This window comes from Indicator indicator, unplaced genomic scaffold, assembly GCF_027791375.1.
Source record: "Indicator indicator isolate 239-I01 unplaced genomic scaffold, UM_Iind_1.1 iindUn_scaffold_69, whole genome shotgun sequence".
In the NCBI taxonomy this organism is placed as follows: Eukaryota; Metazoa; Chordata; class Aves; order Piciformes; family Indicatoridae; genus Indicator; species Indicator indicator.
In genome coordinates this window covers 183783-198915 of record NW_026539199.1, presented here as the reverse complement: position 1 = coordinate 198915, position 15133 = coordinate 183783, and the positions used below count along the sequence as shown (strand labels likewise).

At 61.0% G+C, this 15133-nt stretch overlaps 2 protein-coding genes across 2 annotated transcripts in view; one reads left to right on the top strand and one right to left on the bottom strand.

The window, feature by feature from the left end:
* BOP1 (BOP1 ribosomal biogenesis factor) overlaps positions 1 to 15133 on the top strand; it is a 47811-nt gene that overhangs the window by 23516 nt on the left and 9162 nt on the right. The gene's annotated exons all lie outside the window — the stretch shown is intronic.
* On the bottom strand, positions 1364 to 7583 carry SCX (scleraxis bHLH transcription factor). The gene is made up of 2 exons (XM_054398618.1): positions 6999 to 7583; positions 1364 to 1402 (listed from the first exon to the last, which is right to left on the bottom strand). Exons 1-2 carry the CDS (start codon positions 7581 to 7583, stop codon positions 1364 to 1366), a joined length of 624 nt encoding a protein of 207 aa, XP_054254593.1.

Here is a 15133-nt window from a genome sequence, read left to right as displayed (position 1 = left end):
CGTGACGCGCTCAATCCCTCCCTGGCCCCGCTCGGTCCGCCCCCGTGACCCGCTCAGTGCCCCCCGTGACCCGCTCGGTGCCCCCCGTGACCCGCTCGGTGCCCCCCGTGACCCGCTCAATCCCTCCCTGGCCCCGCTCGGTCCCCCCCGTGACCCGCTCGGTCCCCCCCCGTGACCCGCTCAGTGCCCCCCGTGACCCGCTCGGTCCCCCCCCGTGACCCGCTCAGTGCCCCCCGTGACCTGCTTGGTTCCCCCCCGTGACCCGCTCGGTCCCCCCCGTGACCCGCTCAATCCCTCCCTGGCCCCGCTCGGTCCCCCCCCGTGACCCGCTCGGTTCCCCCCCGTGACCCGCTCAATCCCTCCCTGGCCCCGCCTCGGTCCCCCCCCGTGACCCGTTCGATCCCTCCCTGGCCCCACTTGATCCCTCCCTGGCCCCACTCGGTCCCCCCCGTGACCCGCTCAATCCCTCCCTGGCCCCGCTCGGTCCCCCCCTGTGACCTGTTCGATCCCTCCTGGCCCCACTCGGTCCCCCCCGTGACCCGTTCGATCCCTCCCTGGCCCCACTCGGTCCCCCCCGTGACCCGCTCAATCCCTCCCTGGCCCCGCTCGGTCCCCCCTGTGACCCGTTCGATCCCTCCCTGGCCCTGCTCGGTCCCCCCCGTGATCCGTTCGATCCCTCCCTGGCCCCGCTCGGTCCCCCCCGTGACCCGCTCAATCCCTCCCTGGCCCCGCTTGGTCCCCCCCTGTGACCCGTTCGATCCCTCCTGGCCCCACTCGGTCCCTCCCTGGCCCCGCTCGGTCCCCCCCGTGACCCACTCGGTCCCCCCCGTGACCCGTTCGATCCCTCCCTGGCCCCGCTCGGTCCCCCCCCGTGATCCGTTCGGTCCCTCCCTGGCCCCGCTGGGTCCCCCCTGGCCCCACTGGGTTGCCCCGACCAGCCGGATCCCGCGGTGCTCAGAGCCATTTCCCCTTTAATGTCAGGATCTCTCAGGCTTTGCTGTCACCTGGCCGGCGGCAGATCCCCGCGAGTGCCCCCCAGGGCTCCCAGCTCCGAGGGGCCGGGCACTGGGAGAGCCAGCTCTTGCCCTTTAGTGGTTTCCCCAGCGCTACTGGAGCCAGGCTGGGACGGGGCAGGTCCAAGTGCCAGCTCTCCCCTTTCCGTGGAGCCCCCCAAGAAGGTCCTCCCCTTCCAGCAGTGTCCATCCGCGTCACCATCAGTCACCGTGTCACTGTCACCCCAAAGTCCCCCCAGGGTCTATGAGCTGCCCCTAGGAGCCAGGGGTGAGGGCAGGAGTGTCCCTGGGCTGTGTGGCTTTTTCCATCCTTTTCTTCCTCCTCCTCCTCCTTCCCGAGGGATCCTCCTCTAGCTCCGGATCGCTGTCTTCCTGTCCCGGTCTTTACTCTGTGGAGAAGAAGGAGGGAGTGAAGGTCAAGTTCAAACCCATTCCTGAAGACAGGAGCTTTGCCAGGACACCCATCCTCAGAGGTGCCATCATCATCCCTCCATGGCTCTCCCAGTGTCCCCAGGGCTCAGCAGGAGCCAGGAGCTGGGTCTGCCGCACAGCCCTGTTCCTGCAGGTGCCTTCTCCTGCCCTGGGCCTCCCTCCTGGTGGACCCCCAGAACTTCCACCACACTGTGCTGTAACCCATGACATGTCCATGACACCATGCTACGTCCTCACCATGGTCACTTGTCCAGCCACCAGCCTCCTGAGCCCTCTCCTTGCTCAGAGGGACCTTCCAACCATGGCTTGGGGCTTCTCATCCCTCTCCTGTGGTCAGGACCTTCCTGTGCACAGCTGAGGCCCTACAGACACTAAGCTGTCCCTGTCTGTCTGTCTTGTCACCATCCATGGCATGCAGGAGACCTATCTGTGCCACCAGGGTCAGAGAAGTCCCACTGCCAGCATCAGCACTGCCACCACCCCACTGGCACTGCCCCACTAACACACTACCACAAAAGCCCACCAGCACTGCCACATCTACCACCAGCACCACCACCAGCACCACCACCAGCACTGCCACATCTACCACCAGCACCACCACCAGCACCGCCACCAGCACCGCCACATCTACCACCAGCACCGCCACATCTACCACCAGCACCGCCACATCTACCACCAGCACCACCACCAGCACCACCACCAGCACCACCACCAGCAGCACCACATCTACCACCAGCACCACCACCAGCACCACCACCAGCACCACCACATCTACCACCAGCACCACCACCAGCACTGCCACATCTACCACCAGCACCACCACCAGCACCACCACCAGCACTGCCACATCTACCACCAGCACCACCACCAGCACCACCAGCAGCACTGCCACATCTACCACCAGCACCACCACCAGCACTGCCACATCTACCACCAGCACCACCACCAGCACCACCACCAGCACCGCCACCAGCACTGCCACCAGCACTGCCACATCTACCACCAGCACCACCACCAGCACCACCAGCACTGCCACATCTACCACCAGCACCACCACCAGCACTGCCACATCTACCACCAGCACCGCCACCAGCACCACCAGCACTGCCACATCTACCACCAGCACCACCACCAGCACCACCACCAGCACCACCACATCTACTACCAGCACCACCACATCTACCACCAGCACCACCACCAGCACCACCACCAGCACCGCCACCAGCACCGCCACCAGCACTGCCACATCTACCACCACTGTCATGAATGACACCACCGTCACTCCCCTGCACCGTCACTGCCACCACCACCAGTACCACCACCAAACCACCTCCACCATCCCCAGCACCACCATTACTACCACCATCTCCAGCACCAGCACCTCCAGCACCACTGCTATCACCAACACCCCCCTGCCTCATCCCCCTCCATCTTTCCCCCACCAAAGCCACTTCTCAGTCCCAGTTCCCCCCATCAGACCCTCTTCTCCTCAGTCCCAGTTCCCCCCATCAGCACCTGGCCTTTCCACCAGTTACCTCCCAATGTCCAGACTGGTGCCCAGGTCCATCCGTGGTGGTGGGACCCTCCCCCCAGCCGCACGTGCAAGCCTCTGCTTTGTTCTGGGGGGGGGAGGGATGGGGAGAGCTGGGAGCTGTTGAGCTCCAAACTTGGAGGGGGGGTGGTGGTGAGGACTGGGAGCTGTTGAGCTCCAAACTTGGGGGGAGGGAAGTGGGGGGGAGGGGGGAGGACTGGGAGCTGTTGAGCTCCAAACTGGTCACATTAAATTTCCCAGATGTTGGGGCCCCAGGAGCCCCCGGTGCCGTCTGGAGAGGAAATGGGGATTGGGAAAATCCCGCCGCAGATTTTCCCCCCTCTCACCTTCCCTTCCGCTGTAAATTAACTGGGAGGCTCTGGGAGATACTGGGGGAGGAGGGGCAGTGGTGGTGCTGGTGGAATCTGGGGGGGGAGGAGGGGGAGTAGTGGTGGAAACTGGGTAGGGGGGAGATGAAGTTGCTGAACTCCTAGGCTCTGCTCCTGGCTGCCCACCCCAGCAGCTCCTTGCCTGCTCCTGGTTCCAAGGGAGGAAAGGATTTGGGGGGTGGGCATGGAGCCCTCCATGGAGCCCCCCATAGAGACCCCTAGGAGATCCCACAGAACCCTCATGGAGATCCTGTGGAGACTTCCACAGAGCCCTACGTGGAGCCCCTCATAAAGACCTCCATGGAGCCCCCCACAAAGTCTCTCATGGAGACCCCGCAGAGTCCCCATGGAGTCCCACATAGACACCCCCATGGAGTCCCCACAGAGCCCTCTATGGAAACACCCATGGAGACCCCTCCCCCCAGAGTATCCCATGAAGACTCCATAGAGCCCCCACAAAGCCCTCGCTGAGTCCCTCATGGAAACACCCCCAGAGCCCCCACAGAGTCTCTCATGGAGACCCCAAGTTGTGGTGACCCTACTTTGGGTCCTCTCTGTGGGCTTGCTGGCATGCTGACCCAGCTTTAGGGCATGCTGACCCTGTTCTGGGTTGTCCCATGGGCTTGGTGGCATTGTGATCCTGCTCTGGATCCTGATAACCCTGCTCTGGCTTCTCCTTCTCCAGACCCTTCCCCAGCTCCCTTGCTGTTCTCTGGACACCTGCAGCCCATCCAGGTCCTTCTTGGAGTCAGGGGCCCAAAGCTGAGCCCAGCACTCCAGGGGTGGCCTCCCAAGTGCCCCCACTCCAGGGGGACCCTCCCCACCCTGCTCCTGCTGCCCAGCCTGGGGCTGCTCCAGACTGTGGCTGATGGTAGCCACCAAGCCCAGTGGCCTTTCCCACCAGGCAGCTCCCAGCCTTTGGCCAGCTGCTGAGGGTCAGACCTCAAGGGGGTTCCTCCAGAGGAGCTCCCTGGTTGGCCCTTCTATGGAGGGGGACATCCCAGTGTTTGATCCCACTCGTGGGGATGGGGGGCTGCTGGAAACTGGTGCTGAGCTGGAGATGGGAATTGATCTTGACTGGTGGAAAAGGGGGAATGGGAATCCATAGGAATCATTGCCAAAGTGGTGTTGAGAGTTTATAGGGATTGATGGAAAAGTGGCAATGGGAATTGATCAAGACTGATGGACAAGTGCTGATGAGAATTGGTCAGAAATTATGGAGGAGCAACAATGGGAATTGATGGGAATGGCTGGAATTGATGTGGAAGTGACAATGGGAATGCATTATGATTGATGGGAGCGTGGTGATGGGAATGGATGGGGATTGATGGGAGCATGGTGATGGGAATGGATTGGGATTGATGGGAGCGTGGTGATGGGAATGGATGGGGATTGATGGGAGCGTGGTGATGGGAATGGATGGGGATTGATGGGAGCGTGGTGATGGGAATGGATGGGGATTGATGGGAGCGTGGTGATGGGAATGGATTGGGATTGATGGGAGCATGGTGATGGGAATGGATGGGGATTGATGGGAGCATGGTGATGGGAATGGATGGGGATTGATGGGAGCGTGGTGATGGGAATGGATGGGGATTGATGGGAGCGTGGTGATGGGAATGGATGGGGATTGATGGGAGCATGGTGATGGGAATGGATGGGGATTGATGGGAGCATGGTGATGGGAATGGATGGGGATTGATGGGAGCATGGTGATGGGAATGGATGGGGATTGATGGGAGCATGGCCATGCCGGCAGAAGGAGCTTCTGGAGGAGGTTTCCCAACAGGCTGGGAACTGGAACCAGGGGAATTTCCCAGTCCAGCTCCATAAAACCTTCCCCACCTGCAGCTTCTGGGTTTGAACTGGGATACTACCAGCTGGACCAGTTTGCTGGAAGCCATGGCTGGTGTCCCTCACCCACAGGGAAGGGACTGGGTGGCCTGGGGACACCTTTGATCTCCATGCCCAGGCAGAACCAGCCCCAGGCTGGGTCTCCTCCTGATGACCCCAAGGTTTAGCAGCTCAGAGCTCAGCAGATGCCAAGGATCCTGGTGGTCTCTAGAGCTTGGGACAGGACATGGTGAGGTGGATGAGGAGGGTTTGGGGACTTTTTGCTCTACAGTGCTCAAGCTCTCAAGAGTTTGCTCATGGCTGGTCCTACCTCATGTGTCATGATGCCACCTTTTTCCCCCTTGGGTTCCTCAGTGGGGTTCATCTGGTCCAAAGGAGGCTCCAGCTGCCACTTCCACACCTCTACCTCACCTTCAGCCCTCTCCTTCATCTCTGAGACCTTCCCCACAAAAAAGCTTTGAAAGCCCAACTACCCCTCAGGGCACAACCATCTCAAGTAGGGCTTGGTGCTTCTCACAGCCACCTTCTCCCAGTGCTCCCCACCATGGCTGCTTGTCCCTGCCAACATCTGCTCCATCCACATGTCAGTTGAACCCTGGGAAGAGCTGCAAACCCCAAACATGCCAAGTTTGCTTTCCCAGCACCTCCAGAGAAGATCTGCTGGTGCAAGCAGTACCATACTGGGGCCCCATGCCACACAACTGGTGGCACTGGTCCCTGGAGCCTCCCAAAGCTGCTGCCTGCTGCAGGGCTTGTGTCCTGCTCCACCTGCCCACCCCACCAGTCCATGGAAGGTGTTGGGCAGTGCCAGGTGGACATGGAGACAACCTGAGGATGCTGGGAGGAAAAGGGTGCCCTAAAGACTTGAAGTTGAGAGCCAGGAGTGGGGGCAAACGGAGTGAACTGGGATGGCCAACTCCTGCTTACTGGTGGAGCCCAAGTGCTAAGTCAACCTTCCTGGTTCCCTGGTGCTCGAGGGAGAGAGCTGCTGGTCCCTGATGCTTGAGGAGCACCTAGGTGGTGGTGGCCTCAGTTTCCCCCATCCCTGTCCTGGGATGCTAGGTTGATGGTCCTCACCCAAGCAGGTGGACCAGCCTGGGAGCCATCCCAGTTGTCAGCGTGGTGGAACTGGGAGCCCCATCTGCAGCCATCCCTGCTGCCCAGTCCCTCTGTCCCAGGGGCAGACGTGGGCTCTTCCCAGACTTTTCCCGGTGCTTTTCCAGCTCCTGAGGTCCTCACCCCAGGAGGCTTTTCCCTTTCTCCCCACCCTTCTCCTTTCTACCAGCTCCTTCCTGCCACATTCCCAGTTGGCTCCTGGGGGCATTGGGCAGCAGATTTGGACCTGCTGAATTGAAGCACCATATTCTCCTTGCTGGCTTTCAGGTTCTCTAGATCCTATCCCATCCAAGCTGCTTCTACTCTCCCAACCATCTCAGCTCACACCATCCCCTTGGCAGCTCCTTAACCTCGTCCCTACATCTCCATGGTTTGGAACACCTGGAGATCCCAACAACACTACATCCAAAATCCACCACTCATCCATACCTGGAGATCCCACCACCACCAAAATCTATTCCTCATTCCTACACATCCATAGCTTGGAACGCTTGAAGACCCTGCCACCACCAAAATCCATTCCTTATCCCTATGTCTCAATGGTTTGGAACACCTGGAGATCCCAGCATCACCACCACCACAATCCACTCTCTATCCCTACACATCCATAGCTTGAAACACCTGGAGCCCCCCCAAAAACCTCCCTGCCCAGCACCCACTCACCAGCTTCCTCTGGTTGCTGAGGCAGAAGGTGCAGATCTGTTTGGGTTGGGCGTTCTCAGCGTCGCGCCCGGCGGGGCTCCCGCCGGTGCCGGTGCCGCCGTGATGGTAGAAGGTGGGGGTGGTGTGGCAAGGCTGCCCGTCCCCGCAGGCTTCTCCCACCAGCAGCACGTTGCCCAGGTGGGAGATGTAGCTGGAGGCCAGCCTCAAGGTCTCTATCTTGGAGAGCTTCCTGTCGGCAGGCTCGGTGGGGATGAGGGTGCGCAGGGCGGTGAAGGCGGTGTTGACGCTGTTGGTGCGGTCGCGCTCCCGCGCGTTGGCCGTGTGCCGCTGCCGGGGCTCCCTGCTCAGCCTGCCGCCCCCCTTCTTGGCGCCCCCACGCTTCCCGCCCTTCAGCTCCTCGCCGTAGCCTTCGCTCTCCAGGTGGTGGTGGTGGTGGTGGTGGTGGTGGCGGTGGTGGTGGCGGTGGTGGTAGGGCTTCTCCTCCGAGCCGGAGCTCTCGCTGCCGTTCTCCTCGTCCTCCGACAGCATGCTGATCTCGGGGTACAGGTAGCGGCTGGGCGCCGAGCGCAGCATGGTGAAGGACATGCCGGCCACCCGGGGAGCCCTGCCCGACGGCCTGCCGCTTGCCGACCGGCTCCTGGCTCTGCCGAGCTCCTGCCGCTCTGCCCGAGCTCCTCCGCTGACCCCCTTGCTCTGGCTGACCTCTGGCTCTTGCCGGCCTCCTCTTCGCTCTCGCTGATGTCCTCTGCCGAGCTCCTTGCTCTTGCCGACCTTCTCCGTGCTCCTGCTGACCTCCTCTGCCACCCACCTCCTTCTCTGCTGTCCCCCTCCTCCTCTTCCAACCTTCTTCCTCTTGCTGATCTCCTCTGCTGACCTCCTTGCTCTTGCCGACCTTCTCCTGCTCTGCCGACCTCCTCCTTGCTCTTGCCAACCTACTCTTCCTCCTCCTCCTCCTCCTCCTCCTTCTCCTCTCCTACCAAACTTCTCGCTCTTGCCAACCTCCTCCTCCTTCTCCTCCTCCTTCTCCTTCTCTACCAACCTCCTTTGCTCTTGCTGACCACCTCCTCCTCTGCTGACCTCCACCTGCTCCTGCTGACCTCCTCTTCCTCTTCCAACCTCGCGCTCAGCTCCAGGTGCTCATGCTGCTTCCCCACTTGGGATCCAGGAAGCCCTGACCGGGAGTGTTGTGGTGATGGATCCCTGTGGTCTGGGGGGGCCCCTGTCTCACCTCAGGCTCCAATTGAGAGGTGTCCCAGTGGTGGGTCCCTGTGGTCCTGGTGTCGAGCTCCAGCTGGGAGGTGTTGCAGTGGAGGGTCCCTGTGGTCTGGAGAGTGCCAGCTGGCACTGAGATCTGACTGGCAGATGTCCCACTGATGGATCCCTCTGGCCTGGGGAGCTGCAGCTGGGAGGTGTTGCCGTGGTGGCTCCCCGTGGTCCAGAAAGCCCCAGCTGGTGCCGAGCCGCAGCTGGGAGATGTTGTGGTGGTGGCTCCCTGCGGTCCAGAGAGTCCCAACTGGTGCTGAGCTCCAACTGGGAGATGTGCCAGTGGTGGGTCCCTGTGATCCGGGGAGCCCCAGCTCGCCTCAGGCTCCAACTGGGAGAAGCTGAAGTTCGGATTGCCTGTGATCCAGGCAGCCCTAGCTCACCTCCAGCTCCAACGGGGAGGTGCTGTGGTGGTGGCTCCTGGTTCCCAGTTCCGAAGGTTCGGGAGGGGTGGTAGTGGTGGTGGTGGGCAGGGCTGGTGGGATCCTCTCCCCCCACATCCCAAGGCTGGGAAGGAGCCGGGCAGGAGCCAGCGGGAATTTTTATAGGAGCAGGCTTGGGGCTGAGGAGCAGCAGCAGCTCCAGCTCCTCCTCCAGCTCCTGCTCCTCAGGCTCTGCCCACCTGAGCTCCCCCCCAGTTAACCCTTCAGGGCTCTGCCCAGACTGGGGGTCCTGGGGGGCTCCTGGTCCCCATAACCGTTCCCCATAACAGCTCCTCCTCCAGCTGCTGCTCCTCAGGCTCTGCCCACCTGAGCTCCCCCCACTTAACCCTTCAGGGTCTGCCCAGACTGGGGGCTCCTGGGGGGGCTTCTGGTCCCCATAACCTGTCCCAGTAACTGCTCCCTATAACCTGGCCTTATCACTGGTCCCCATAACTGGTCCCAGTAACTGGTCCCACTAACCTGTCCCCATAACTGGTCCCAGTAACCAGCTCCAGCTCCTCCTCCAGCTCCTGCTCCTCAAGCTCTGCCCACCTGAGCTTCTCCCCCAGTTAACCCTTCAGAGTCTGCCCAGACTGGGGGGGTCCTGGTGGCATCCTGGGGGGCTCCTGGGGCAGGGTGGCAGAGGCTGTGGTGGGTCTGATCCCAGTGGGCATAGAGAGCTGGGACCCCCCCAGACCTTCTGAGACCCCCCAGTCCCTCTGAGGCCCCCTGAGACCTCCTTGAGACCCTCCAGACCCCCTCCCCCAGTCCCTTCTGCTGTTGCTAATGGGGCAGAGAGGAAAGAATTAACCCTTCAGGAGCTGCCCACCAGTACACCTCTGTGTGCTGCACTCCTGCTGCTCTTATCTGCCTTAATTAGTTGGCTTTAATTGGCTTTGACTGGCTTTGATTTCCCCTCCCACGTGTGTGGGAGATGCAGAGCCTGCCCCTGGCCCCAGAGCCAGTCCCTGTAACTGGTCCCAGTAACCAGCCCCTATAACCAGTACTCTAACTGGTTCCCATAATCTGCCCCAATAACCTGCCTCCATAACTGGTCCCCATAACCACTTCCTATAACTGGGCCCATAACTGGTCCCAGTAACCTGTCCCTATAACCAGTACCCTAACTGGTCCCAGTAACTTGTCCCCTGAGGTGTGGGGCTGGGACCCTGCACCCAGCATGGCCCCAAGATCCCATCCCAAAGGTCTGGGACCCCATATTGAGGATGGCTGCAGGGAGCCCGTGGAACTCAGCTCCTGCCCACCTCCTCCTGTCCCACCATTCTGGGGGACAAATCCCCCCCAGCAGCAGCCCCAGCCCTGGGGGACAGCTGCTGAGCCCCCCCTGCTCCACCAGCACACCCCCATCATGGCCTTGGAGACCACCTGGTCTTGGTGGGGCATTGAGAGGCAGTGGTTGACCTCCACTTGGGATGAAGTCTCAGGTGTCCTCTCAGCTTCAGTGGTGTCTGTGTGTCCCCTCCAGCGCTGGGATTGTCACCTGGGGTTGGTGTGGTGCTCCCACAGCTCAGCAGCAGCTTCTGGTGGCCAAGGCACTGTCATCTCCTCGCCGTGGGTGTGCTCTGGAAGCTCCAGCTTCTGCAGGCAGCTGCTTTTGGTTAGCTCCTGGACTGAAGAGCTATCCTCAGCTTCTATCCAGGACCTTCTCCAGGGGCAGGCCCTGGGATCCTGCCTTCCTGGTGAGGAGCACGTCCTGCAGCCCAGGAGCAGCCAAGATCCCATCCCAAAGGTGTGGGGCTGGGATCCTGCGACCAGGATGGCTTCAAGATCCCATCTCAGGGGTGCAGGACTGGGACCTTGCACCCAGGATGGCTCCAGGATCCCATCCTGAAGCTGTGGGGCTGGGACCTTGCTTGGATCCTTGGGTGGATCCAAGATCCTATCTTGAAGGTGTTGGTCTGGGATGCAACCCTGAGACTGAAAAACTTCCCTGCCCAAGGAGGGGACTCCTGTCAGACCCCTTGGGTGCCCTCGGGGCCAGTGCTCCTTAATGTCTTAATTCATCATCTGGATAAGGAGATTGAGGCACCCCCGGGCAGTTTGGAGATGACTCCAAGTTAGAGGGAAGTGTGGAGCTGCTGGAGGGTTTGGAGGAGCTGTTGGAGGATTTCAAGGAGCTGCTGGAGGGTTTGGAGGAGCTGCTGGAGGGTTTGAAGGAGCTGCTGGAGGGTTTGGAGGAGCTGTTGGAGGATTTGAAGGAGCTGCTGGAGGGTTTGGAGGAGCTGCTGGAGGGTTTGAAGGAGCTGCTGGAGGGTTTGGAGGAGCTGCTGGAGGGTTTGAAGGAGCTGCTGGAGGGTTTGAAGGAGCTGCTGGAGGGTTTGGAGGAGCTGCTGGAGGGTTTGGAGGAGCTGCTGGAGGGTTTGGAGGAGCTGTTGGAGGATTTGAAGGAGCTGCTGGAGGGTTTGGAGGAGCTGCTGGAGGGTTTGAAGGAGCTGCTGGAGGGTTTGGAGGAGCTGCTGGAGGGTTGGAAGGAGCTGCTGGAGGGTTTGGAGGAGCTGCTGGAGGGTTTGGAGGAGCTGCTGGAGGGTTTGGAGGAGCTGCTGGAGGGTTTGGAGGAGCTGCTGGAGGGTTTGGAGGAGCTGCTGGAGGGTTTGGAGGAGCTGTTGGAGGATTTGAAGGAGGTGCTGGAGGGTTTGAAGGAGCTGCTGGAGGGTTTGGAGTTCCTGCTGGAGGTTTTGAAGGCTCTCCAGAAGGATTTGAGGTTCTCCAGAGGAATCTGGCTGGACAATGGGCCAAGGCTAGTGAGATGAGGTTGACCAAGGCCAAGTGCTGAAGAAGGAGAAGGGTCTGGAGAACTTGTGAGGAGCAGCTGAGGGAGCTGGGCTTGTTAAGCCTGCAGTAGAGGAGGCTGAGGGGAGATCTTCTGGCTCTCTGGAAGTGCCTGAATGGAGGCTGGAGCCAGGTGGGGCTGAGATCTCTTGTGCCAAGGGCTGGGCCAAGACGAAGCAGCTTCAAGTTGCCCCAGGGGAGGTTGAGGTTGGCCATGAGGAACAATTTCTGCCCCTTGAGGCTTGCCCAGGCCTGGCCCAGGCTGCCCAGGGCAGTGGTGGAGTCCCCATCCCTGGAGGGGTTTCCAAGCTGTGGTGCTGAGGGCCATGGGTTGGTGGTGCCCTGCAGTGCTGGGTCACTGGTTGGACTCCAGGAGCTGGGAGTTCTCTTCCAGCCCATCCCATTGCCTGGTTCCCAGTGTCACTGGGCTTACTGGAGTCCGGGTTGTGGTCACCTCCTTGTGGGGACACACACAGGAGAGGTCCCCCTGCCACCACTGCAGGATCTCCAGCACCTCCCCAGGCCGCATCCCGCTGCCAGGCTGGGCTGGGGGGGGTGAGCTGGCCCTGTCCCAGTTTGTCCTCCACGTGGAGCGGATATTTTCAGGAGAAGGCTTCTTCCTCCAGCTTCTCCAGCTGCCAGGAATGTGTGGCCAGGAATGTCCAGCTCCATCCAACAACAACTTCCAGCCATGACGGCAGCTCCCGGCTCTGCTTCGGGCCTCCAGGGTCCCCCCCCCCGGCCCCATTACCAGTTCAGGAGACCTCTTAACAGCAGTGGGGGCAACTGGGGAGACTGGGTTGGGGTCTGCTGGGCTGCTGCTGCTGCAGCCTGCGCTGGATCCATCTGGCAGGAATCTACTCCCTGCTCTGGGGGTGGGGATGGAGAGGTGGATCCCAGTGATGGGCAGGGAAGTGGATCCCAGTAGTGAGAATTGGACTGGGAAAGGAAGTGGATCCCAGAGGAGGGCAAGGAACTGGATCCCAGTGCTGGGCAATGACATGGATCTGAATGGTGGGAATTGGACTGAGAAAGGAACTGGACTCCAGTGCTGGGAACTGGACTGGCAGGGGCCAAGGATCCCAGTGCTGGGAACTGGTCTGGCAGGAGCCAGGGATCCCGGTACTGGGAACTGGACTGGGAGGGGCCAAGGATCCCAGTGCTGGGAACTGGACTCTTCCAACCCAACCCTTCCACCTTCCATGCTTCCTTGCAGATGTCTCCTCAGGCAAGGCAGCAGCTCCTGCCTGGCCACCACCACTCAGGTGTCACCACTGCTGGTGGGCATCTCCCCAGCATGTCCTTGGGCCATGCTGGGACATCCAAGGGACAGGAAACTGCAGAGCTCCAGGAGACCTCTTGGCTGAGGTCTCTCCTGCTATCATCCGTGGGATGAGGCTTCCAGAGCTGACATCCCCATGGCCATCTGTCCATCTGCATGACCCTCAGGTGGGCAGCTGCAGGAGGACTCTCCCAAGAGGTCCTGGAAGCCCCTGGGCTCTTGGTCTGGAGCCTCAGAGCTCTAGGGACCTTTTCCATGGGAGGCTCCATGTCCTTCACAAGTGTTTATGGAGACCAGATGGTGGCAAGGGACAGGGTGACCCCTGACTGCAGGGTGTGGGGGCACAGGTCACCCTCACACCTCCAGCCCATGGGGGCTGCAGGTGGGGATGGGGTCACTGAGGTCTACAATGCAGTGGCAGCCAGGAGAGCCTGGAGGAACCTTGCTCCTGGCCAACCCCATGAAAGCTCCAGGCTGGGAGCAGAGGGGCTGGAAAAGGCCAGTGGGAAAGGCTCTGGGGAGTTGGTGACAGTGGCTGGAGAGGAGCCACTGTGGCCAAGAAGGCCACCAGCAGCCTGGCTTGTGGCTGGCATCAGGGATAGGGGACAAAGACCCTGGTGGCATCTCCAAAATGTGTCCATGGTGCCAAGTGGGCCACCCCACCAGTGCACTGTGATGGCAGGGACAAGGGGTTGGAGCAGCTCCTCTGTCAGGCCAGGCTGGGAGAGCTGGGGTTGTTCAGCCTAGGGAAGAGAAGGCTCCAGGAGACCTTCTGGTGGCCCTCCAGGACCTCAAGGAGGCTTCAGGGGAGGGACCTTCATCAGGAGGTGCTGTGGTGGGACCATGGGTGCTGGGTTTGAACTGGAGGAGGGAGATGGAGCCTGGAGCTGAAGAAATTCTGCACTGGGAGGGTGTGGAGAGCCTGGCCCAGAGAGAGAGGTGGGAGATGCCCCAGCTCTGGAACCATCTCAGGTCAGCTTGGTTGGGGCTGTGAGCAACCTGCTGTGGTTAGAGATGTCCCTGCTGACTGCAGGGGTTGGACTGGAGGAGCTTTGGAGGTCCCTCCAACCCAAACTGGTAGATGCTTCTCTGACTCATGGCCATGTGCAGACCCCATTGGCCTTGAAGTCAAGGAGAAGGAGGAACCCAAGGAGAAGGAGGAACCATGCTTGTGTGGCCTTCTGCTTGTCCAGGCAGCCAAGGCTGGCCTGGTGCTGGTGGCTGGGGGTGGGGAGGGCCCTGGCAGCTGGTGGCTGGAAAATGTGAGGCAGGTTCCTGTCTGCTGGCTGCAGGCTGGGCTGGGCTTGGCCATGGAGCTCCTGAGTGCCCGCAGCCGCCGCCTGCCCCTCCACAGGGCCTTGGGGTGGGACTGGGAACCCAAGGAGCCCACCAGGTGCCACCTGCCATGACCCAGGCGTGGGGAAAAGGGGCTGCACGTCCACCAAGTAGGGGTGTGCTGGTGACCCCCTTGCAGCTTTGGCCCTTGACCTCCTGCTCTCCCCCATCCTGGGGAAGTCATCTGCAGCCCCGTGCTGGCAGCAGGGCAGGGCAGGAGGTGTCAGCAACCCACAGATGGGGGTTGGTGAGCTCCTGCTTGGAGGGGTTGGGGTAGTTTGGTGGCCACACCTCTGCTGTGCTCCAGTGAGACCCCATCTGCAGTGCTGGGGCCAGCTCTGAAGTCCTCAGCACAGGAGAGACATGGACCTGGTGGAGTGGGGCCAGGGGTGGCCACAAAGGTGATCCAATGGCTGGAGGCCCTCTGCTGTGAGGCCAGGCTGGGAGAGTTGGGATTGTTCAACCTGGAGAAGGCTCCAGGGAGACCTTCAGGTGGCCTTGCAGGACTTCAGGGTGGCTCCAGGAGAGCTGGGGAGGGACCTTCGTCAGAAGGTGGTGAGGTAGGACCAGGGGTGCTGGGTTTGAACTGGAAGAGGGAGATGGAGACTGAGCTGAGGAAGAAATTCTGCTCTGGGAGGGTGTGGAGAGCCTGGCCCAGGCTGCCCAAAGAGGTGGGAGATGCCCCAGCCCTGGAACCATCCCAGGTCAGCTTGGTTGGGGCTGTGAGCAACCTGCTGTGGTTGGAGGCTGCAGGGGTTGGACTGGAGGAGCTTTGAAGGCCCTTTCAACCTTCAAGTTGCCCATGAGCCTCACTCCAGGCTGCACCAGGAACTTTTCATGCCTGTAGGTGGACAAGGTGGAAGCAGCAGGGTCCGACCTGTAGCTGGTCAAGGGCTGGACATCCTCCATCTGCCTGAGGTCATGGAATCCCAGAATCCCAGCTTGGGAGAGACCTCAAGGATCATCTGGTCCAACCTTTCTTGGCCATAGCCTGGTCTAGATATATTGGCCCAACCCATGTCCAACCCACCCCTCACCTGTCT